General features: G+C 48.0%; 1 protein-coding gene and 1 long non-coding RNA gene across 3 annotated transcripts in view; one reads left to right on the top strand and one right to left on the bottom strand.

The window, feature by feature from the left end:
* Positions 1-22,606, top strand: part of TGFB1I1 (transforming growth factor beta 1 induced transcript 1) — a 35,248-nt gene extending 12,642 nt beyond the window's left edge. Inside the window, exons 1-10 of one of the 2 annotated variants that reach the window (XM_053265695.1) lie at positions 3,738-3,760; positions 4,676-4,755; positions 7,324-7,466; positions 10,505-10,601; positions 11,372-11,471; positions 13,271-13,516; positions 15,452-15,625; positions 17,559-17,640; positions 19,531-19,679; positions 21,004-22,606. In XM_053265695.1, the coding sequence (XP_053121670.1) occupies positions 4,691-4,755; positions 7,324-7,466; positions 10,505-10,601; positions 11,372-11,471; positions 13,271-13,516; positions 15,452-15,625; positions 17,559-17,640; positions 19,531-19,679; positions 21,004-21,270 (1,323 nt within the window). In that variant the 5' untranslated portion in view covers positions 3,738-3,760; positions 4,676-4,690 and the 3' untranslated portion in view covers positions 21,271-22,606. Of the gene's footprint in view, positions 1-3,737; positions 3,761-4,675; positions 4,756-7,323; positions 7,467-10,504; positions 10,602-11,371; positions 11,472-13,270; positions 13,517-15,451; positions 15,626-17,558; positions 17,641-19,530; positions 19,680-21,003 lie in introns of those variants that run through there. The other variant, XM_053265694.1, reaches the window with a different exon arrangement.
* LOC128331804 (uncharacterized) lies at positions 13,602-15,095 on the bottom strand. The gene is made up of 2 exons (XR_008310433.1): positions 14,547-15,095; positions 13,602-13,922 (listed from the first exon to the last, which is right to left on the bottom strand). It is a non-coding gene; the product is annotated as an uncharacterized LOC128331804 (long non-coding RNA).
* Positions 22,607-25,340: the final 2,734 nt, after the last annotated feature.

The raw sequence follows: 25,340 nt of genomic DNA, 5'->3' as shown, positions 1-25,340 counted from the left end.
TTGGCCAACCAAAAAGGTCTCAGCTCTAATTTAACCACAGCGGGCTGGTTCAAATGGCACCCAGAACTCTCGTTAAATCTTAGCTCTGAGCAATGTACCCAAACCTTGGGAGAACACCCCCCCACCGCCATCCCCTGCCCATGTGAGCTTTGGAAGAATCCTGCCTCCAGTTGCAGTTCGAAACGACCCAAGATCTGCCATGACATCCAAACCGGCCATTCTGGTTTTGTTCTAACGGACTTCCTTGAAATCAACCTATTTTAAGCCTTGGGTTCATCTCTCGGTTTATTTAAAGGAATTGGGTTAGAATGAACCAAGATGAGTCGAGTCAATATCATGGACAGTTTTGGCTTGCTTTTGATTTCAGTCAGAAAGGAAATTCTTCTAAGGTTCATGCAGGCAGGGCAGGGAGCGTGCACGTGCAGGGATGTTGTGCAGAAACAAGGTTCACCCATGGTTCCATGTGGTGATTGAACTGGCCCAGTATAACTGGTACATAAAAACAAAACTACAGATCCTGATAATATAACCCAAAGCACCAGAAACCACTAAAAATGTGAATATAAATTGTATTGAAAGTAGATCAATTATATATAGTGATCTGGATAAATATAAATATGATGTCATAACCAAACGTTTATGACAATATATATTTATAGAAACAATAGGACAATAATATAGAAAACTTATGGAACCACCACAGCTTTCCGGTAAATACGCTGTTTCGCTGTCTCTCTTTCAAGTGTCCAACAAGTTCAATTAATCTTCGATAAATATCAGCAGTAATGTCTTTCTGTTTTTTTTATATTGGGTTATGAATATTTCTCAGTGGGAATCCATCAGTCTTTTCCTGTCATCTGCCCATTCTGTCTCCTTGAAGGTTTCCAACAGTCTGTATTTATCGAAGATTAATTGAACTTGTTAAACACTTGAAAAAGACACATTGAAACAGCGTATTTTGCTGGAAAGCAATGGAGGTTCCATAAGTTTTCAATATTATTGTCCTATTCTCTCTCTCTCTCTCTAGAGAGAGAGAGAGAGAGAGAGAGAGAGAGAGAGTGATTTTGGTCATTACATCATATTTATATTTATCCAGATCACCATATAATTGATCTACTTTCAGTACAATTTATATTCACATATTTAGTGGTTTGTGTTGTTTTGGGTTATATTATCAGGATCTGTCATTTTATTTTTATGTACTATATTTCAGATCAATCACGTTGTTGATTTGTTGTCAGTAGAACTGATTCCTGTCTAAACTGATGTCCCCCTACATCAGAACCTGCTGTGTCTCTGTGTTGAGGGAGGGCTATATCATCCATCCGTCAAGACAACAGCCACTTACTGTATGTAAACATATTGACTAACACTTGGCTAGTGAAATGATCAAAGATGCACCCATGCAAGAAGATCACCTAGATGAGTGGATGCTCAAAGAAGCTCAAGTTCTTGCGCTTTTGGTGTGCTTGCTTAACAAGGATAGCAGACAGCTTTTCATCATCTCTTGCATCATATATCAACTGAGGAAGAGGTTTCACAGCACGAGGTGTACCACACTCTAGGTGGTTTATACAATATAACCAAAATTTAAAACAACAAAAAATAATAAAACAATTAAAATGATCAAAACAATTTAAAATCTCAGTATAAGCCTTAAACTTGGTTAACAAAAAGGCCTGGTTATAAAGGTATGCCCTCAGCTGTTTCTTAAAAACCAGCAGAGATGGGGAGGCACTAATTCTATTTAGGAATGCATTCCAGAGTCTTGGGGCAGCCCTAGAGAAGGCCTGATTTTGAGTCACCACCAAACAAGCTGGTGGCAACTGCATCTTACTGGATGGCGGGCTTCATGAAGAAGAAGGCGCTCACTTAAATTTCCTGGATCCCAACCATTCAGGGCCTTGTAGGTAATAATCAGCACTTTGTATTTGGCCTGGAAACCTACTGGCAGCCAATGCAGTTCTTTTAGAATGGGAGTAATGTGGACTCTTTAGGTGGTCCTGGAGGCCAACCTGGCTGCCGCATTCTCCACCAATTGCAGTTTCGAGACTACATACATAGTCAGCCCAAGTAGTCTGGAGTTCAAGCCAAGGGCTGCTCTGGGGGTGGGCAGAGTGGGGCAAGCACCCCCTCAGAAAAGTAGTTGCCCCCTCCACCTGCCTCAATTTCAGAAATCTAACATGTGGGATACAGCTCTCCCACCTAGAAATGCACTTTGCCCCTTCTCTGCCTCCCCTCTTTTTCTCTCTGGTGGTACCACTGATGCAAGTTCCCAATTTAGCACAACTAGAGAGCGCAACATCTTTACACTAATGCAACAGGTTTGCACTAGTGCAGCATGAATCTGGATGTCGGCAACTGTATAAACAGGCACCCTATTAGGCTGGCGACAGATGCTAGCTTTTAAGGCTGCATTCACATGTGCAATTAAATTAAGACCTGTTGCATTTTACTCCCAACAGTTTGAGCCTGGCTTTTCAGAGTGCATACTGACAGACATATTGACCAGTAAATTGAATGCTAATGTGGGAATCTGGCTTGTTCCTCCCTGCCCTGCTTCGGGTAGGCAGTGCTGCATGGATATTTACTCAGTTAAATGGATTATTTAAGGCACTGGTTCCTTAAAATAAATCATAATCAAGTTTGAAAATATTGGGGGGCTGGCTAAGTACAGTACTCTGAACCAGACCAAGCAAATGTGTGGGGAAGCAGCGTAGGCATGCACATCTTCTTCTTCAGTATGCTACAACCTAATCATAGGAGAGTTTTGTCTGAATTACCCCTTACACCTGAATTGCCCCATCTTCACATGTGTAGAGAGAGCCGGATTGGATGAACTGCCCCCTGTGTGATTAGATGACAGTGCAACAGGTGGGCAAGGGGAGGTCTATGCGCCCACGCTCCTCTCCATTGTATTTGCCTGGGTCTCTTTGGAGTAGGGTAGGGCCCAAACTGGCCCGATGAAAAACTGCTTTGGAGAGGAGAGGTGTTAATTAGATAGTCAGTTTCCAGCCCATCTGCACTGTGCATAAGCCAGTTTCTGCTGCCAACACACAAAGCCAGCTTTCCCAGGAACGAAGCTTGCACACTGAAACAGAATGTGGAGGGTGCACTTCCAAAGCAAGCTCACCACCTGAATGATGGACGTCTGTGTGCATCCTAAGAGAGTGGCTTTAGGTAGGTTTTGCTTTCTATGATATTTTGTTTGCAGGGGTATAGCAAAGTTGGAGTAGGCCCTGGAACAAAAAGTAAAGATGGGCCCCTGCCCCCACCCTCTTCTTCAAAGAGGTGCAAGAGAGAGAGCAAAGAGTAAGCTGTCACCCAGCCCAGGGAGTGTTCAATTGTTGCTACGCCCCGTTTGTTTGGTCATAGGAAGGAACATAGGAAGCTGCCATATACTGAGTCAGACCCTGGGTCATCTAGCTCAATATTGGCTTCATAGACTGGCAGTGGATTCTCCAAAGTTGCAGGCAGGAATCTCTCTCAGCTCTACCTTGGAGATGCCAGGGAGTGAGCTAGGCAAAACATTCAGGGAAACCCATTCACATTTCTTAAGAGAGTGTGTGGTAGCCAAAAGAGTGTGACAGCGAGTAAGCAAGTTGTTAGAGTGGCCTGATTTGGAAAAACAGGAAGAACTAACCTCAGGTTTGAGTGATAGAACCTCTTTTCGAGGTCCCAGAAAGAAACCTTCAAGAAAACGGGATGGAACAGGTGCCCTCATACCAGGGAATTGGAATGTCCCCCTTCTCATAATCAGGTTAGTAAACCTGTATGTCATTTATGCAATGCTCCTGCATAGGAATAGGGAGGGAAGACGCGACCAAGAAGTTCACGTGGATGAGACGGTAAATCTCTTCTGGAAAAGTCTGTATGGTTATGTGCAAAAAGACAAGAGTATCTCTTCTAAACAGCAATGGGACAAATAATGGTTACGTTGGACGTAAACCACCCCCCCCCCCCGATTACCTGATGTGCCTTGTAATCCCCATCCCCGAGTTACAGTACTGCCTGCATATACTTTATAACCCTGGGGTCACCAAATCCTTGTGTGTAAATCTTTGTAGTTATATGATGTACAAACAACCACTTTGTATATAATTGTGCTTTGGTAACGTACTGTATGCTTTGGTAGTTTGTTGGTTTAATTAAAAAATCTTGTCCTAAAATCTTGACCTACCTTGGAGAAGCCAGGAGGGAACTTGAAACCTTCTGCTCTTCCCAGAGCGGCTTCATCCCCTGAGGGGAATATCTTGCAGTGCTCACACATCAAGTCTCCCTTTCGTATGCAACCAGGGCAGACCCTGCTTTGCTAAGGGGACAAGTCATGCTTGCTACTACAAGACCAGCTTTCCTTCCACTGCTATTCTCTAATCAAAGAAGATTTGGGGGACATTTTACAGATCTGGGGAACAAAACAGAACCCGCAAACTCCAGTTGTGAAGATGAGATGTGTGTACACACCACAGGAAGCAACTCTGCTGCTTCCAACACTCTCCAGACTATTGTACCTCTCCATGCTGCCACTGCCGCTTCAGATTGTGTGTGTATTGCTCAGACTCATCATGTCCACCGGCCTAGCAAACATTTGCTTACTTGTTATTCAGCACAGTGAGAAGCAAAATCTTCTGTCTGCTTTATCATGTCCACCATCTCAAACTCTCTTTTAATGCAGACTGGGACTGTAACCATGCCGGTAGATCCACTCCCGGCCTCTACCCTGCAGGGTGGAAGTGACAAGGAGCACCTCTATAGGTAAGCCGTGGGGTATTTGGGGGTATCTGGATGTCTGTGGGAAAGGTCACATGCTTGAGGGCATCTTGGGTGCATGTAGGGTAGCATTCCTTCTGTTTCTTCAACCGTTGCCCCAGTTTATGGAACTCAGTCTGGTAGGGTAGTGGTTTTTAGTTTTTGAGACCTTTGGGGCCAGGGAGCCATTTTATGTATGTATGTATGTATGTATGTATGTATGTATGTATGTATTTAAATAAAGCCCTTTGTGAACCGCTTTGGGAACTTTGGTTGAAAAGTGGTATGTAAATATTGGTGAGAGCCAAAGGAGACGATGAGGTGGGTCTCACGATCAAGGAGACCCACCTCAAGAGGGTTAGTGGGGAGAGTGGGCTTAGCCTGCTATACCTGCACACGAGCAGCAGTCTGCTCTGGGCGGCCAAACCGGCTGCCCACATGACTGCTGACTCCATTACGGAGCCAGCGGGGGCTGGGGGGATTGGGGGCTGTGTGGCCCCCGGAAGTTCCAGCATGCCCTGCATGAGCGCTCAGGGCATGCTGGAGAGACCCCCGAGCTGGGAGTCTGTTTTTGAGCCTCCTGGTTGGTGGTCTACTCGTGAGTTGCCGGCGTGCAGCAACACACGATTAGAAAACCCGGGTTTGTGGAGTGCTCACTCCACAAACCTGGTTTAAGGGCCGGGCTACTTAAGCAAGTGACCCGCTAGCCCAATTTTCTCCCATCGTGTGAATAGCCTCTAAGTGTGTTTCTCGACTGAGAAATGTTCTGTTTTAAAGTGGGAGTTCTTGCTGCTTCACTGCTTGGTGTCCAGATAATGCCTTTGGGCTGTTGTGCAATTCCACAGCACCATCTGCTGGTCATTTGCTGCCAAACCGTGATGAGCATCAAATTTTTTTTTAAGTTAAAGCCGTTTTCAGACATTATAATATATGAGTATACAGATATGTGCACAGTTGTACAGGTTTTTGTGTGAATGCTGTACCTGTGTTCATTTTAAAAGTGAACTTGGGTACAGGTCCCTCAAATCCATGGTACAAATAGGAAATATATTGCTGTACCTATGTTAAACATAATGTGTAAATCACTGTATGTATGTATGTATGTCGATTATTTTATTTATTATGTCTCGATGTGTACATTCCATACTTATGTATGGAACTGTACTTGTCTACTCTGCACACTTGTATGAATGCTGAACATAATATCTGAATAGGGATAAAAGTAGCCTTAAAAACCTCGCTCCTCATCACAAATTGGCAGCAGATCGCCAGCTGTGAAACTGTGAAATGGCCAAAGATGTCACCTGGACGCCAAGTAGAAAAGTAGTAAGAACTTCTGTTTTAAAATGGAGTGTTTCTCTGTCTGGAAACAGCCTTTGGTGATGGGGCGAGTTAGGAGAGGAAGAAGGTGACAGTTGTTTAAGGAGGCGAGAAAGATAACTCCAAAACCAGCTGCAGTATCCTGCAGACAGGAAGGAACTAGGATTGTCCCCTTTAAGGGACAAGGAAGGATCTCACACCTGTAATTATTTGCATTGGGGATGAGTTTGGGTGTTGTTTTTTTCTATCAGTGCAGCTTTTTCATGGGAGAAGCAGCAGCTGCCAAAATTCTCCCTCCTCATGCAAGCTTATTTAAATTTATAAGAAATTATGCAGAAGTTACCATATTTAACTGAACAGAATATGATTCTAAGATGAGCCCCTTAAAAAAATTCAGGTTAAGTACAGGTTATACCTGTCTTTACCCGAAAGGAAGAGGACTTGGAAAAAACCTAGTCTTGGGTTCAGGTAAATATGGTAAAAATACAGAAGGCTTATCCCAAGTGGAGTTTGGCATCCCAATGAAAATAGCTCTCTAGCTAAGCCCATAGATCCTTAACCTGGCCTGATATGGGAGCACCAGTGCTCGTTTGAGTGTCAGCACCGCCTGAGGCCTCTGGCCACGCCCCTGACACTGTGGTAGCGCTGGTATTGAGGCACATGCTGTCCACCCGCATTTCCCGGCGGGCAAGCATTTCACTGGCCCCTTGGATGGCTTTCTAGGAAAAGGAAGCCACCCAAGCGGCTAGCAAAGTGCTTGCTGGTCACGAAATGTGGGTGGTGCATCCCCCAATGCCTTGGTGTCAGGGAGCAGCGGCAAGGCAGTTAGGGCAACGCCCATGGGGTGCTGGGGGTGGGCCGGGGCCCACATTTGCCACTCCAGGGTGCAGGCGCCGCCTGAGGCCATTGCCTCCCCTTGCCTCATTGCTGATCGCCCCTGGGGGGCACAGATAGAGGGATGGCAACCAAGGAGGGGGGAAGAGAGGAGGGGGAAAGAGAAGAGCTTGGCCTCTCTGGGAGCTGTGCCCAGCATCACTGGCCTCCTTCCAGAGCTTCCATTAAGCGGACGGATCCTATAAATAGCTGCCACCCCTCTGCCTCCCCTTCCTGCTCCTTTCCCGTCTTCCCTGGAGTGGAGGATGCTGCATCTTGGGGTGTGGTATGAATACCAACTCTCCCCCCACCAGGGATGCTCCATGCGACTGCCCTGCATCTCAGTAAAGTCGTTCCCCCTCTCTTGGTTCTCTGTTTCAGCACCGTCTGCAAGCCCCGCTCACCCAAGCCCAAGGAAGGCGCTCTGCCACCCTTCTCCTCCTCCAGTGGGGTGCTGGGAGCTGGACTCTGTGAACTGGACCGGCTCCTGCAGGAACTCAATGCAACCCAGTTCAACATCACAGGTACAGGGATGGGGGTGGCAGATGGGGATGGTCCCAGGGGCTCAGTCACTGTCAGGAGAAATGCCGAGCCTCAACCCTTCTCATGGAAGAGGTGATTCTTCACTCATATGCATATCTTTTTGTCTGCAGGACCTAATGAATAAATGATCTTCTATTGTAGCGGAACTTTAAAAGTTTCGTTACAGCATCTTGCTTTTGGTTTCAGTATTATTATTTTTTTGTTTTGGTCCGTAAAACAAAGGGATGTAAATAAACAGGGTTGGGTATGTTTTTTTGGCAGGTGTGTGTTGGGGGTGTGGAGTGCGTGTTTTTGTGATTCAAACAGGAGTATGGCTTTACTCTCTGGTACAATCTGATGTGGTTGGTGGCTGCTATGGAAAACAATAACCTGGAAATCAGAACCCAAATCACAGTTACCAAAGGCTGCAGAGCACCGAGATCATCAAGTCAAACTCCTTTCCTGAGATGTTGTCTTTCATTTGCCAGCCTTCATAGATGTCTTGTGGGGAGGCAAGATGGGGGTGCTTGTGTTGCCTCACAATATTTTAAATTTAATAGAACATTGTTTTGATGCATTAGGAAGCTGTATAAGTCATGGTATGCTTAGTTTCCATTGCTAAATTTCCAAAAGTAGGTATTCCTTGGCTCATGCCTGTTGGGAAGCTGAACTCTCTGACCTGCCTGGGGCTGTCAGGTCACTAGTTTCGATGGCTTTTAAGAAAGGATTGGGTTCATTCATAAATGACTAGTAGCAGTTGTTTAACTGTCAGAATTAGAACTTGCATGTGCAAAGGCAGTATACCTCCTGAGGACCATATGCTGGGGGCGTATATCAAGGGGTGGCTCCCCATGATCCTGCCCTCCTTATGAGTTTCCTGGGGCAAATATTTGTTTCCAGTCAAAGATGTTTGGGAGCTGAAAGTGGTTGCATTAAAACAACCACCACAACAGCAACAACAACAACAAAACACATAATTAGGTCACATATGCAGTATTCTCAGAGGGGAATGGCCCAGAGCCATTTTTGGAAGGGCGGTATAGAAATCGAATAACTAACTAACTAAATAAATAAAAATTGTTGCTCCCGGGTAAGGAAGGTAGCAGGCTGCAGGGTTTCCTCTATGCGTTGCATGCTCCCATGTGGTTTTGTTGCTTCCTGCAACTGAGTGTGCTGTCACAACCTTTATTGCTTTCCTCTGGTGCTTGATTTCCAAAATTAGACATACATTGGCTCATGTCTATCTGGAAATAGAAATCTCTGAGCTGCCTGGGGTTGTCAGATCTCTGCCTGGAGATGCTTCCTCTACCTTTACAGGTTCCAAAGGGAACGGTGCAGCCTCTGGGAGCTTTTGCACACAGGGCTTTTAGTTCACATCTCCTCCAGGATGGAGGGTGTGTGTTCACATATTGGCCAGACTTACACCTGCAGGGAGCACTACACACACACACACACACCATCAGGGAGCACTTCACACACAATTTGGTTTTTTTGCTGCGGTTAGAGTGTAGCCTGATTTATATATGGGGTTTAAAAGTCCCTTTTTTGCATTGGTTTTTAAAGGCAACTTTACTCACAGTAAAGCCTCGCAGAAAAGCCTGCTGTCTGAAAATGCTCCAGGATTGGTCCATTCACAGGGCAAGGCGGTTGTCTCAAGTGGCAGATTATTTCATTTTATTTCATTTCTATACCATTCATCCCAGAACGGCTCAGGGCATCAAAATTGCATCAAAGTTGCAAACCATTTAAAATTGAACATAAAAATGAAAGCAGCTAAAATATTAACATGAAACTCATTTTAAAAACCATTAAAAACCTATTCAATATTGTTAAAAGCCAGACTGAAAAGAGAATAAATAGTAATAATGAACTTTGTTAGCCTTCCCATTCTCTGGGCGGCTTACAGGATAGGTCTTTATGGCTCTCTTGAAAGCCTCCAAAGATGATAAGCCTCTTATACCCATGGGGAGTGCATTCCACAACCTAGGGTGGCAGCAGGGCAGCAAGACGTCCCCCCTGCTCCTGTCGTTGGAGCAGCTCTTTGAGACCAACTTGACCTTTGCAGGCTTTGTAAGGAGCACCTCTCCTTGCCCTCCATGCAAAGCCTGCCCAAAGCACAAGGAGAGAAGAGGAGGCTGCTGGCCAGGGCGCTTTCCAGCTTGGAGACTCCAGCAGTGTCACTATGTGTCCATTAAGTGTGCTTCCAAACTACCTGTGTTTTGACATTGCAGTCCCTGCGCTGGCAACAAGGTGCCGTTCACATTTCCAGTGCCTTCTCTCGGGTTTTATTGCTGTGTTACAGTCCTATAACTTTGCATGTGTGGTGCAAAAAATAGTCGTGTTTTCCCGTTGTAGAGTTTTGCACAAGCTAGAAAAGACTGCTCCCCCTGCTGGTGGCTTTGCGCAACAAACAGCTTCAGTATTTACATTTTCAGTGCAATCTGCCCAAGCTGAAGCATTTTACCGCTGTTGCAGCGGGTAATCTGGAAAGTGTCCAGCTTCTCTCCTCCCTGCACCACTTTTTGAGACTGGAAGTATTTGTTTTGTTTTAAACTCCACCAGGGGCGTGGGGCAAGGCAGCATTTAGCACCTTGTTTGGGGTGTGGCAACTCCTGGCAGCTGCTGTCGCTCCTGCTCTGTTCCTCCACAACTCACTTTGTTCACCTTCCTCGCCTGCCTGCTGTGGAGCAAAGCTGGGATCTTGCTTGCTGCAGCAGGAAGATAAGACTGCATCTCCCACCTCTGCTTGTTGAGGCAGAAGCACTGGGTCAAGACCTGGAAATGCAAAATTTGAGAGCCCTTCCCCCACTCCGAGACATGATTATATTTGCACAACAGTGTGGGAAAGGTGCTCTGCACATGCTCAGAAGCACCATCAGCCTTTTGTTCTACATATTGCCTCTGTCACTTAAAAAAGTTCTGGAGTTGTGCTCTGCTTGCTACTGGGAGTGTGGCCGTGCTGCCCTCTGATGGTGAGGATCTGAAACTGCAGGTGGTTCACTAAAAGTGGGAAATAATACTTCCCCCCCTCTCCTCCCAGATGAAATAATGTCCCAGTTCCCATCCAGCAAAAGTCCTAGTGGGGACAAAAGCAAAGAGAGGCCAGAGGACTCTGCAGATGGTGGCTCTCTAACCCGGTAAGTGTGTGGTTGTTGGGGGAGATACACACACACACACACACACACATATATTTTCATCTCTGTCATCTGAGAATGTTACGCAAAAAATGCCTTCTGTGCACTAAGCACAAATGCTAACATTTTGTTTGGTCACTCTCACAACAGCCCTGAGAGGGGAGGTCATTAGTATTCCCATTTTGCAGGATAGGAAACTGAGGCTGAGAAATGACTACCTAAAGTGGTCTATGGTAGAGGTAGGGATTAGAGTGGCCAGGTTATCTTTCCTATATCTTTAAGAGTTACATAGAAGGGACAGTTGTCTCAGATGCAACTTCTTCCATCACAATGTTGGCAGGGGCATCTGCGTCTGGTAGGTTCCCCACCCCACCCCCGCATTGCTTTTAAGCTACAAAGGCCATCTCTGGGTCTGTAGCTGGCAACTTAGGCGGGATTTGAACTCAGAACACATCTCCTAAATCTGGACTCAACAACTATACCATATAACCAGGGGTGAAGCCACACTTGAACGGGCAGGGGGAAATGTCCCGGGGCCACCAGCTGAACAACAGCTTGCTCTTCGCTCTTATCTTTTCAGAGGAGGAGGAGGGAAGGTGGGATGGGCGGGGGCCATCCTAAATTGTTGCGGTGCCCACTCCAACCTTGCTATGCCTTTGCATTAAGCAACGCTCTTGTAGAAGTGGTAGCTATCCAATATCTCTGAACTGAACTGAAATTAGGAGAGCCACATTCCCTCCCTCATTCCCTTGATGGTGTGATCTTCCTTCCAGGTCGGCAGCAGCCCTACCTGCCAAGCCATCGGCAACATCTGCCACTCTGGAGCTGGACAAGCTCATGGCCTCTCTGTCAGATTTCCGGGTCCAGAGCAATGTGAGTAAGCGCCTTGGGTAGCACTGAGGAATTGTGGGGGGAACAAGGTACTTCCAAGGGTATGTGGGATTTGTCCGATGCAACCTACAAGTATAGAGACTGGGTAGAGGATTCAGCATCCTGCAAATCCTAGATTTCATTTTTCAGATTCAAGAAAGTTCCTAGTTGTGATGGTTATACAGCCTTATGGCCTGGTGAAACTGCAGAAGGGGTGTGTCTGTGTCTGAACAGGATTTCCAGGGAGTAGAAGTTCAGTATCCTGCATTGTTCTCTGCTCTACCCCAAGCCCAGCTACTTAAAGCATAGGAAAGGTGGGGTAGAAACTGTATTCACAAGTAAATAAGCAGTAGAAGTATGCAAAAATAAACATCTGCACTTATTTATTTTGTGCAATTCACAGAAATTCAGCTTTTTGGTGCAAGAGTTGAGTTGCTTGTTTCAGAATATGAATTTATTTCCCCCCCCCCCAAGCATAGATTAGACATGTAGTCCTGATTATTTCCATCTCTCTAGCAGACAGAATAGCCCTGAAGGGATATGGCATCTTTCAACTTGGTGCTGAGTTGTGCACAACTCTGAAAAAAATTTGCTGGCACATCTCCCTTGTGCCTGTCAGGTAGCCGCAAATTTCCGCAGGCAATTTCAGGTGGTTTGGGCAAAGTTCAGCAAGTTCTTTTAGAGATTATCAAAATGATACTGATTTGATTCTGCCTTTTAAAAATGTGTTGAAAATCCACTCAGTTGTTCCCTCACATGTGTTTCTGCTTGCTACTCAAGAGGAGGAAGACACTCTACCCAGTATGTGCTCAGGGAAGCTGCTGCTAGTTGCTGTTAGTTTGAGGATGGGGCTGTAGATCAGTGGAAGAGTCTCGGCTTTGCAACCAGAAGGTCCCAGTTTCAATCGCTGGCAGCATCTCCAGGTAGGGCTGGGAGAGACTCCTGCCTGAAACCTGGGAGATCAGCTGCCAATCAGAAAAGTCCTGTGAAAAGGCCGTTCTTTTACATTTGCTTCATGGATTGCTGCAGATTGCCAGCAGATGGTGCTAGGAATACTGTACAATGTGACCTCCTCCTCCTTAATGTAGATTCCTCATTTCCCCACCATTGTGGTAATTTGGGCTGATGCCGGAATATATCAGTGCCTGAAAAGACCCTAGGCTGGACACATGGACTAGGATAATAGAGTAATAATAACAACATATTATTAAGAGTGAATGATAATATATCTCGATGTGACACTGGCCTGGTCCAGGGGACTCTTCTAGGCACATCGCAAGGGGAGAGGGGGCCCGTGTGCATGTATATGGGCAATCTCCCCACTTGTGGCGGCGCCTCCTGAGTGGTGCATGTGCCCATGCGCGCATGCATCTCCACTCACCCAGCTCTGCCCATCCTCCTTCCATTGGCTGGGAGTGGCGGAAGGGGGCGGCTGGCAGCTGCAGCGGGAGCTCCAGCCAGGGGAAGGGCGGATTTTGGCGGCTCCTCCTGGAGGCTTGGTGGCTATCAGATGCAGGGCACGGAAGGCTCTTTGAAGCTGTTTGCCCTATTACAGCGCCCCCCACGGGCTCTTCATAGTAAGGAATATAGGAAGCTGCCTTATTCTGACTTAGACTATTGGTCCCTCTAGTTCAGTATTTGCACTGACTGACGGCAGCTCAACCAGGTTTCCGGCAGACGTCTTTCCCAGCCCTACCTAGAGATGCTGCCAGGGAATGAACCTGGGACCTTCTGCATGCAAAGCAGATGCTCTACCACTAAGCCTCTTAACCATCCCCGACTTGTGGTCCCTGACATTTCAGCTCCCAGGAGCCACTCCCACCGTCTCGCCACCACCAGCTCCTGCCCGAGTGTCGTCAGCGCAGGTGCCGGTGGTCTCTTCCGTCTGCTCCAGCCCCCCTGCTGCTCCCCCACAGACATCACCAGCCCAGCCCAGCGGGAATCTGGATAGCATGCTTGTCATGCTGGAGTCGGATCTCAGCCGCCAAGGGATCTCCACCACGGCTAAGGGGCTGTGCGCTTCCTGTCAGAAACCCATTGCAGGGCAGGTAAGAACCACCCCCTGGAGGGCAGGTTTGTATCTGAAGGGGATAGGGGTGGGTTTCGGTAACCAAAGATGGAAAAGGAGACGGGTCAGGATGAGCAGAGCTTGATTTTTTAATCAAAGAGGAACAGGCCAGAATACAGGTAGTTATTCGGAATGCTGCTGGCCATTTTCAGTTGGCATGGAATCCTCCCAGCTCTTGACTGCTCTTCCCAGTTGCCATGGAGTCTCTTGGGAGCTGTTCTCCATTCCTGGGTGCTGTAGAACCAGCCATGCCCACCACCTGTTTCCAAATGTGACAGAACCCTCTTGGATGCTTCCGGCCATTCCTGGCCTGCAAGACCATTCACAGGAAGAAGAAAAAAGGAAGCCGTAGCTCATATAGGAGGCTGCGTATGTAATCTTGTGTCCTGGAGCCAATGAGAAGCAATGTTAAAACAGAACAAGGAACACGATGAAGAGTGAACTGCTGGTTCAGGCCCTCTCTGGCGAATACTACTTAGCCCCAACTATCTCCTGCTGTCAGGGCACTGTGCATAAACAATGCCAGCTGGTACTAAAGAACTCTGGGACATAATTCTTGAGAGAGCATGTCACACAGGGAGGCACACATCTGTCTCTCTGTCTCCAATGATAAACCCTAGAGTTCCCTGTACAAGCACACTGTGTGTGTGTGTGAGAGAGAGAGAGAGAGAGAGAGAGAGATATGAATGTGCTTGTATGGGGAACTCTAGGGTTTTTAGTTTGAGAGAGACGTGTGGCAGCCCATGTGATATGTTCTGGACAAACAGCATAATGAACAGGGGCACGGAGGTCTTAAGATCATGACAGCCGGTGCTGCTGATAGGATTCACCGGCCCAGAACATATGTGAGCACATGAGGTAGGCCTCTGGACTCCAGAGTGCACAGAACTGTCACTAGGTCCCAGGGAGAGGGAGCCATGTCCAAAGGGCATTTGTCACTCATGTATCATCCAGGCCACACTCTCGTTTCTGGCTATAAATACAAATTAGGCAGCCAGAAATATAAGGACCTTAAAGAGATACTGAAACAAGCCAAAGGACACCAGTCGAGCTTCCATTTCCCCTTCCCAGAAATAGATGAGTGGGAGAGAAGGCCCATCTCACAATGTTCTACATGGCCAAGAGAAATGATGCTTGAGCATAGGCCGTTCCCAACTGTCATGGAACCCTCCTAGATGGTTCCAGCTGCTCCCAACTGCCATGGAACCCTTCTAGAATTTTCCAGCCATCTCCATTGCCATGCAGTCCTTCTATAAAGTTCAAGTTGCTCCCAACTGCTGTGGAATCCTTCTAGGGATTTCCAGCCATTTTCAATGGTCATGGGACGTTTTCAGAAAGTTCCAGCTGCTCCCAACTGCCAAGGAACCCTTATATTCTTTCCAGGGTCTTTCCCTCCTCTTTTAATCATGTGCTGTTGCCATTCCTGTGGAGGGGGAGGGGACACATCAGAGCCAAGGTAGTGTACAGTGTGGTGCTTGGAGTGGCTGTGGGAGGCCCAGGACCAAATCCTGGGTCAATTATGAGGAAGATTACTGGGGACAGGACCCAATCTCTCTGTTTGATGTTCCTCACAAAGCTCTTGTGAGGTAAAAATGGCATAGGAATGTAACCCACCCTGAGCCTTTGGGATAAGGAAGAATGGGAAAGAGACTCAAGGCCTGCACAACTTAGGCCCCCCAGCTGTTTTTGGACTACAACTCCCATAATTCCAAGCCATAGGAGCCAATAGCCAGTGATTATGGGAGTTGTAGGCCTACATCTGCAGGAGGGCCAAAGTTGAGCAGGCCTAGGAAAGGGAAGACAGCAAGAGGAGAAGGGAAATTTGGAAGATAAGATATTCTTTGAGTTTTCTTTGTCACTACCTCATGCTGAATGCCTGTCCCTGGCTACCTGTATTCTTTTTCTCTTTATCCAGGTGGTAACAGCACTGGGGAGTACTTGGCACCCAGAGCATTTTGTCTGTTCCCATTGCCAGAAGGAGATGGGGGGCAGCAATTTCTTTGAGAAGGACGGCGCCCCTTACTGTGAGAGGGATTACTTCCAGCTCTTCTCTCCCCGTTGTGGCCTCTGCAACGAACCCATCCTGGATGTGAGTTGCTTTCCCCATGCAGTCTTCTGCTAGTTGGATATTCATCATAGTTTTGTGAGGAAATAGTTTTGAATGGGATTTGTGGATTTTGTTTGTTTGTTTGATTCCCTCCACTGTGAGATGGAATGTATGAGGGGTGCAGTTTGAAGTACATACAGTGCCCCCCCCCTTACACAACCTGTACAGTGCCTGACAACCCCACTCACATTGTGCCAGCATTCCTTGATTCCAGTCATTTTGAGGTGGAAAAAATGGTTACCACTGTGTTTTTTACACAGGACTTTAAGCTCACATCTCCTCCGGAATGGAGGCATGCATTCACATATTGGCCAGATTTACCCCAAAGTCCCTACAAGCTTCCATGCAATGGAGAACTTTACACACAATTCGAGATTGCACGTAAGAGTGTAGCCTGATTTATATCCAGAGTAAAAAAAAATCCACTTTTTGCGTTGGTGTTTTGGGGCAACTTCGAACTTGCAGTAAAGCCTTGTAGTAAACTCGTGGTAAAGCCTGCTGCGTGAAAAACGCTCGTGGCAAATGCTCTTTAAAAACACTGCTTTTGTGCAGTTTTGTATTGAATATATCAAGACCTTTGAACCTTGCTGGATAACTTTTCCCTTTTGCCCCACTGAAACCTAAAATAACACTCCTACAGTGTACGGTATACTGGTGGCATAAAGTGTTGTTATGAATGGCAGTGAGACACCTGAATGCACAGCCATGTTGTGCAGTGTTTGAGGCAAAAAACCAAACAAACTGCAGTGCATGGCAGTGGTGTGCTGCATTTGGAGTAGTAGCCTGACTGGAACAAGTGATAAAAGAATATCCTGTGATGCAGCCCAAGGTACAAAATACAGCATTTTGAATTGCAGCAGCCCAAGGTATAAAATACAGCATTTTGAATTGTATGTGGCACGGGGTGGCCAACCTGAGGCTCTCCTACTGCTGTACTACAACTCCCATCATCCACAGCGGCGGGTTGTGGCTGGGGATGATGGGGGTTGTAGTCTGGCAACAGTTGGGGAGCCTCAAGTTGGCCACCTGTGGCGCAGAGCACGTAGTGTTTGAAAATCCAATCCGTCTGAGAACAGTGCCATACACTGAGAAGTTGCACTGAAATCCAGATTCCCGTTTGGAAATGCAATGGAATGCAGTGGGGACATGGGGGAGCCAAGTGTATATGCAGCATGTGAGAATACAGTGTCCCCCAATGTGTCCAACATTTGGAAATGAAGCTGAATCGGGAGCAGCCCATCTGGGCCGAGCGGGGTGGGGTGGCGGCGGCGGTGAATGAGTTGCAGGGGTGGCTTGTTCCTGCTCTGCACTTCTTACCCCTTCCTCATTTTGGCCCTCGGACTACCTTACCTCTTCCTCATTTTGCCTGCCGCTGTGTTCATCCCAGGCACACGGGCTGGCTTTTCTCCCGGCTCCCAGATGGGGGAATACCAGCCCACACGGGCCTAGGGGTAACAAGGCGGGCGGGTGAAATGAGGAAGCGCAAGGTGGCTGGGGCAGGAAGTGCAGAGTGGAAACGAGAGCGGCACCTGTGGCTTGTTTGTTACCGCCTTCCCCACCCTGCCTCTCTGGGTTGCTCCTGAGTTGAATACAGGGGTAGTATGCAGAGAGATGCAGCAGTGTGCAGTGTCTGGGTATCACTGGGTTACCCAGTGCAAATACACTGAAGTTTGTGAGGCTACAAGGGGCGGCAGTGTGCCATCCTGAGAAAATGCAGCGGGCGCTTGAGGGATGCAGTATTATGGTACAGAGCACAGTACGGCACAAACCCAGGTCAGTGTCCCACAGCACTGTGATGCAGAGAGTTGTCCTGCGAGACGAGGCTTGGCAAGCCAGGGAGATGCACTGCTGTAATATCCTGTCCTTCCTCACCGGCATTGTGTTTTCCTTTTCCACCTCCATCTGACTCATTCAGAAAATGGTCACCGCCCTGGATAAGAACTGGCACCCGGAGCACTTCTGCTGCGTCAAGTGTGGGCGGCCCTTTGGGGAGGAAGGTGAGTGTCACTGGCTTAGTGACTGACCCCTGGGATGGGGGGAAGGGAAGAAAGATGGCAAAACCCCCCCCATCCAGGCAGATGAGCCCTTCTTGGGGGTTGGAGTGTGCACGGACCGGTCCGGAGGCCATTCTAGAGGCCTCTGGACTGGTCCGCCAGTCTCGGGGGGGGAGTGTGTCTTTAAGGGGGGGGGATAGTACTCCCCCCCCCGCCGCTCTTCCCCCTCCAGCGCTGGACTTTCTTAAAATGTTAAAACGAGGAAGAGCGGCGGGGGTGGGTGGGTAAGTACTATCCCCCCCCTTAAAGACACACTCCCCCCAGTGCCGGACCACGCCTCCGTGGTTCCGTGCACATCCCTACTTGGGGGAAAGGGATAGGGGCCTCACCTACAGTTTCCCACTGATAGCTTGCATGTTAAGTATTGTAATGTTATGGAAGATATATTTATGAGAGTCAGTGTGGTGTAGTGACCAGAGTATCCGATCAGAGGCAAATCCATATTCAGCCATGAAGCTGACTGTGACTTTGGGCTAGTCACTCTCTCTCAGACTAACTTACCTGACAGGATAGTTGTGAAAATAAAAGGAGTGGGAGGAAAACTATGTACAATACACTGTCCTGCACTCCTGCGACGAAGGATGGGTTGTAGATGTAATCTTATATCTGTTTCCAAAAGAGCTTATCCTTATGGATACATAACTGGAGCACCTGTGGCCAAGAGAGAGGTACTGCCAGACTTGGGGTAACCCACAGATATGTTGGGGTCACAAAAATCTGAAGAAAACAAAAACCTAAGGGGGCAAAATGCCCCCCCCCATATTGCAATGTCACTGAATAGAGTGGAATGTTCATGGACTCGGAGGGCAGTTAAAAGTCAACCAGGTGGGTGGAGTTAATGGAATTCAGTGGTGAGGAGGAGGGAAGGAGGGCTTGAACAACAACAACAAAAAGCAGGAAATTTATCATCTTGAAGAATACTCCCTCAACACAATCACAATCCTGTCTGCTTCTGAGGGGTAAAAGTGCTCAAAACTTTCACTATGCTCATGCACAGGCTCAGGTAGCACATACACGTCAGAGATATATTGCAACGTTCTGTTGTGGGTTCAGACCTGCAAATACATAATGATCCAATTCTTTCTCGTACATAGGAAGCTGCCATATACTGAGTCAGACCATAGGTCCACCTCGCTCAGTATTGTCTACACAGACTGGCAGCGGCTTTTCCAAGGTGGCAGGCGGGAATCTCTCTCAGCCCTATCTTGGAGATCGCAGGGAGGGAACTTGGAACCTTCTGCTCTTCCCAGAGTGGCTCCATCCCCTGAGGGGAATATCTTACAGTGCTCACACTTCTAGTCTGCCTTTCGTATGCAACCGGGGCATATCAGATTAGCTTAAGGGGACAAGTCATACTTGCTACCACAAGACCAGCTCTCTTCCCATAATTATGCAATGGCATGCTCACAAGAACGGTGGCTTCTGTTTTATTTATTTTTCACCCCCCTGAAAATATACCCCACTTTGTGGCCTAGCCAGTTTGATGATCCTTTGGTGTGTTTTGACACGTGCACTTTTCTTATTTCGGGTGTTCATGCAGAGTGCTTTGGTGGTGCAGCTGTTTCAGAACTCCCAAACTGTGTAGACATTTCCCCATGTGGTTATTCAGCACCAAATTACACATTATGCTAAACCAGTCATCGTCCTTCTTGAGTCCTGATCTGGAGGTGTGGCTCCCACCGTTGCTGTTTGTCCCAGGAGGGATGCTGCCATTGTTAATAGCTAATCTCTGTTAACAATGGGCACTATTGTTAATCTAGTCCTACTCTTCTGCCCCATCCTAAGAGTCACCATCCCCTTTGCTCACCAGCTACTTCTTGTTGCCCCGTTCAGGCTTCCATGAGAAGGACGGGAAGCAGTACTGCCGCCAGGACTTCTACGAGCTCTTCTCCACCCGCTGCCAGGGATGCAATCAAGCCATTCTGGAGAACTACATCTCAGCGCTCAATGCCCTGTGGCACCCAGAATGCTTTGTCTGCAGGGTGAGTGTGTGTGCTGTTGGGGCAGTAATGAAGGCAGGGCTTAGTGGGAGTGCGTGGAAGAATTCAAGGAGGCAACCCAAGGAGCAAGTGTGAGAATAATGAGTAACTTCAACTACCCTTATAGTGCCTGAGTGGGTTGCAGCAAAATTCCTAGATCTCTTAAATGACTGTGCCTTGGGAGAGTTAGTCATGGAACCGAACAGAGTAGAGGCAGTCCTGGACAATCGTGAGTGGTGCTCCTATGGATTAGTAGAGGGTTAAAGAACAGGAAGCAGAATTTCAGCCTTCACAGAGTAAACAGGAGGAGTTGTGGGACAGTTATACATTTGTATTTCTCGGAGAGAGAAAAGGCTTTTAGAAAAAGAACAGGAATCAGAAGGTAGGAGGAGTAAACAGATGGTTTTCACAACAGAGGGTTAAGCACCTGCAATTGAGCGGGAGGTACTAGCAGACACGTTGGTTTCACAAATACCTGAAAAACCCAAGGAGGCCACTCCCCAGACTGCCCCAGTAATTCAGTGGAGTGGAATGTTTGCAGATTTGGAGGGCACAGATAATTAGGTGGGCGGAGCTTGTGGAGCTGAGTAGTGTGGGGAGGGGGAAGGAGGGCTTGAACAAAAAGAGCAGGGAATTTCTCAGCTTGAAAAATACTCCCTCAAGACAGTCACAACCCCTTCTGCTTCTGAGGGGAAAAGGTGTCTAAAACTTTCACCATGCTCTGGTAACATGCATACCAGGGATGTACTGCAACATTTTGGTGTAGGTCCATACTTGTTTAACTTATTCATAACATAACTAGAGTCAAGGGTGAGCAGTGAAGTAGCCAGGTTTTCAGAGGATGCCAAATCATTCCGGCTGCTTAAAACCCCAGCAGAGGAGGAAGAGCTTCAAAGCTGAATGAGCAACAAAGTGGCAAATTAGGATCACGATGCAGTGGTGATAATCAGCACTGTCTGTATAGAGGGTGTACTTTGTGCCAACAACAGTAAAGAAGTATTGACATTCTGCAATTACAATTATGCAAATTAAGAAATTTGCTTTATTCTTTGCGAAGAAGTGGGGAGATGGGAAATAATGGGTGGGGGGTCAGGAACCTGGAGATGTGGAATAAAGTTTGCAAAAGAGGAGTTCTAGAAACTTGCTGCAATTTCCAGGATGTGAAATTCTGCTGCTGCTTTCAGCGACTGCACATGAGCAGCAACCCCCCAACACACAGAATCAATGCAGCCTTATAGATAGGTCTGGAGGTGTGTACGTGCATGCGTGTGGGGTTATCTAAATGCCTTCCTCCCCATCCTTTCCCCCTTTGTTCTCCCCACTACAGGAGTGCTACACACCCTTTGTGAACGGCAGTTTCTTTGAGCATGGGGGCCGCCCGTTCTGCGAGATCCACTATCACAAGCAGCGGGGCTCGCTCTGTTCGGGCTGCGAGAAGCCCATCACTGGCCGCTGCATCACGGCCATGGCACGCAAGTTCCACCCGGAGCATTTTGTCTGTGCCTTCTGCCTCAAGCAGCTCAACAAAGGCACCTTCAAGGAGCAGAATGACAAGCCCTACTGCCACCCTTGCTTCATCAAGCTCTTTGGGTGACAAGGAGATGATGTCTTGGTCCTGCCGTGACCAAGCCACGCCTATTACCAGCATGGGAAAAGGGAGGGCCCCCGAGTCTCAGCCTTGACCAAGCCACACCCACTGCCATGCATGGGAGGGGCCTGTGCCTTATGGGCTCCGCCCCTTGCCACCACACCATTGCCAAAGCCACGCCTCTCAGTCGAGCCACATGCAAAAACAAACAAGGTGAGAAGCAGAAGGCATCTGCTCCTCTCACCTTACTCAGGAGCCCCTCCCATCACTCCCAGCAGCATATAATTAATCCCCACCCCATCACGTGACATTTTAAGCCACACCCACATGGCGACACCACTTCAGACAGGAGGCAGTGCCTTAGCCACTTCTGCAAAGCCAGCTGGCTGTGTCATCCAGATAGGATGCGTGGCCTTAAAGAAGCCACACCCCGTGGCCCTTCCCACAGTGCTGTCCAGTTGTATTAAATGGGGAGCACCCAAGCCATTCCCCCTGAATACAGCTATTGTAAGCCATAAAGCCATGCAGGAGATGGGAATGGGAAAAGCATTCACTTCCCCAGTTTCTTTGGGGTGCTTGACGATTTCTGCCCCAATATAATTCATTTGTGGAGAGGTGCAGGGGTTGTAAGCTCCAGAGCTGCCTTAAAGCACTTACGATTGTGACACTAACAGGGCTCACTAGCAAGAGGGGAGGGATTTCTTGCCCCACCCTTTTTGGGGGGTCAGATATTTAGGGCAGGGATTCTCAAACATGGGTCCCCAGATCGTGTTGGACTACAAATACCATCATCCCCAATGGCAAGTGGGATGATGGGAGTTGTAGTCCAACGGGATCCAGGAACCCAAGTCCGAGAACCTTGATGAGCAAATTTAAATGGCAACAGCTCTGATACAACTCCCCCAGGGTTGTGTGAGTGGCTGATGGGATCTCCCGGTCTCCTCTTAAGGTCTGGGTTGGTGGTACGGTTGGAGCAGAGCCTCTCTCCGGCAAGGCCTTTGGGTAGGTGATTGGCTGGTGCTGAGGAAAAGGAGTGGCATTATTTCCCCTCACGCTGCGGATTAAAAAAAAAAGTTGTTTTGCATCGGATGGAAACAGTGTATTATGTTTTGATTTGGGGAAAGATGCGGGAGGGGGAATATGCCTGAGCGTGCAGTTCTGATTGATCAGGGTCATTTATATCTTACTGCGTAACCCCCCAAAAAGGAATGGGAGCTTGTATGACAATGTGACGGAGCGCTAGAGTCCATGCCTCTCGTCCACCAGAAGCCTATTCCAGCTTTTTATCTTCTCACTGCTGTATATTATTATATAATAAAATTCACACAGAAAAAAAAGAAAAGGGGTGTCAGTTGTGGCTGTGTGTGTGTGTGTGCATGCGGAGGGGCTGCGTAGACAGTGTGCGACTGGCTTGGCACTGTGTGGGGTGTAATTACCTCAGCGAGTCTCGGCTCTGGGCAGAGGCTCTTGGGGATGGCTGTGCCATGAAGCCAGCTGCTTCAGGTGGCAGGTTGTGGGCCTGTTCTGGGGGCGGCAGCCCCCCTCCCCACGGGTGGCCTGCAAAAGCAGGAAGCCGAAAGGACACCTCGCTGCTTTCCCTCTTCCCTTTCCAATAGAAAAAGGAAGAAAAGAGGCACTATATGAAAGGAGGAAGGAAGCGGGGTTTGCGATATTAATAGAACAAAAGGGGAAGGAGGGGGCACCATGTCAGCTCGGTTTCAGTCAGCAAAATGTTCTGAGTTGGCACTGCGGGTGTGGAGCCTGGAAGGGCTACATGGGCAGCTGAAAGCAAGGAGACTGGAGCTGGTTCCTGATTTCACTCACAATGAGGTGTGCAGCTTTACTAAGGACCCGGGATTTGAACTGCTCTGCACTCCAGAATAAGCGACTACTAAGTTTATATACCACGTTTCCACAAAAGTTCTGAAGGCAGTTTACACAGGAAAAACAATAAATATACACAAGATGCTTCCCTGTCCCCAAAGGGCTGACAGTTAAAAGCAGCATAAGGTAGACACCAGCAACAGCCATGGGGAGGGATGCTGTCCTGGCGTTTGATAGGGCCAGTTGCTCTCTCCCTGCTAAACATCAGAGAACCACCATTGTTTATTTTATAGTTTTGTGTGTTTTAAATGGGGGAAAAGGAAAATAAATAGTTTTCAAGAGGTGCCTCTCTGCGCAGTTAGCAGGGGCTAGCTAGTCAAGCTTTGAGCCATCTCCAGTCGGGCACTCACACTATAGTAGACAGTTTCCTACAAGCTGCTAAGTGAGATAATGTCCTCACTTGTGACTGAGCACTGTGGCACAAAACCAGCCAGGGCAAGCTGCCACTTGGTCCGGGCCACCAACACCACCCCTCCACCAAAGTATCACACACAGCCATGCCAACCCTTAATTGACTTTGATGTCTAACACATGTAGGCTCAACTCTCTCAAGGATTCTGGGCTAGTTTGCCTGAAGGGCTGTAAGAAGCAAGTGAGGGGTGGTGGGCCAGCCCCTTAGCTACCCCTTGGAACCAAGCTGCTGCCACAGATGCTATTTTCTTCTCCATCTCTTTTGCTTTTAAAGACCAAACCACATGTGATCAGGAATTCTAATGGTTTTTACTTTGGCTAAAAACAGCTGCCCCCATCCACCTCCACAACTTGATCAGGAGCACAGCACTCTGTGTGTGTGTGTGTGTGTATGTATGTATCCCTTTCCTCCTGCTGTTTCTTTCACTTAAATCTCTCCTCTTCCATATAATAGCGGCAAAGGCTAAAGCATACAGGCACAAGCATTTGTTGCAGCTGCATCTTTTCCTCTCTGCAGCTGAGAGCAACTTTGTGGGAGAGGGATTTTAATTGGGGCACAGAGGAAATGGGTAACCACTAGGGGTGTGCATGAACAGCTTGTGCAGGCACAGGCGGGGCGCGGTTCCCCTAAAAAGCAGGTCCTTGCCTGCTCTGCTGCCACCCTGCCACTTTTCTGGGCACGGTGCTCGCTCTACCAAAGGCTGTGCACGGCTGCGGCGCTGTTCCCCGCAGTCTGCACGCGGTGTCAACACACGCATGGCCTCAGCGCATGAACGGTAGGGAACAGCTCCGCAGCTGTGCACGGCCATTGGTAGAGTGAGTGCTGCACTCGGAAAAGTGGCAGGGTGGCAGCAGAGCAATTAAGGGCCTGCTTACCTTGGTCAGAACCACTCTCCACCCTGTCGAACTGGTTTGGCTGGGGGCACCCAAGCCGGTTCGGAACATCTCAAAGGAGGAGCCGAACTGGTTCGTGCACAGCCCTAGTAGCCACCCCCATTGGGTGCAGTGGCCTGAATCCAAACCACCTCTCCCCCTGTGGCGGTTTTTAGCCACTCATGGATCTCCTGAGAGGAGGGGGGTGTAGCTCAGTGGCAGAACAACTGCTTTGCATGCAGAAGGTTCCAGATTCAGACCCTAGCACCTCCAGGCAGAGCTGGGAAAGCCTGGAACCCTGGAGAGTCGCTGCCAGTGTAGGTAATACCGAGTTAGATGGATCAATGGTCTGACTCAGTTTAAGGCAGCTTGACTCTAATGCCCGAATCTGACATTATGCTGAACAAGTGTACAGATGTCTGTACACTTGTACAGCATAATGTCAGAATTGGGCATTAGAGTCACGCTGCCTTGTACAGATGTCTGTACAGTTGTATATGTGTTCGTGAGAATGACTGTACTTGTGTTGATTTTAAAAGTGAACCTGGATACTGGGCCTTCTAATGCATGGTACAAACAGGAAATGTACTTCTGTACCTGTGTTCAGCATAACATGTGAATGACTATACCCGTGTACAAATCTGTACCTGTGTATATTGCACATTCATTGTATGAGTGTTGAGCATAATGTGTGAATGGGCCTTAAGTGGGCACTATATTGGGGATCAGTCAGCTTTAGGGAGGGGATTTGGCCCAGACCTGCAGTTGCTGACCCTATAGTTTAGGAGCTGGCATACTACAGAACCATCAGAATTTGGGGTTTTTCACTCGGCTGTTCATAAAAAGATTTTAAAAAAACAAAACACCATCATTCCTATGTTTAAAATCCAGACAGTGGTGTTAAAAAT

The sequence above is a fragment of the Hemicordylus capensis genome, chromosome 6, assembly GCF_027244095.1.
Source record: "Hemicordylus capensis ecotype Gifberg chromosome 6, rHemCap1.1.pri, whole genome shotgun sequence".
NCBI lineage: Eukaryota > Metazoa > Chordata > Lepidosauria > Squamata > Cordylidae > Hemicordylus > Hemicordylus capensis.
The sequence above is the reverse complement of the archived record's forward strand: the minus strand, read 5'-3'. Positions and strand labels throughout refer to the sequence as shown.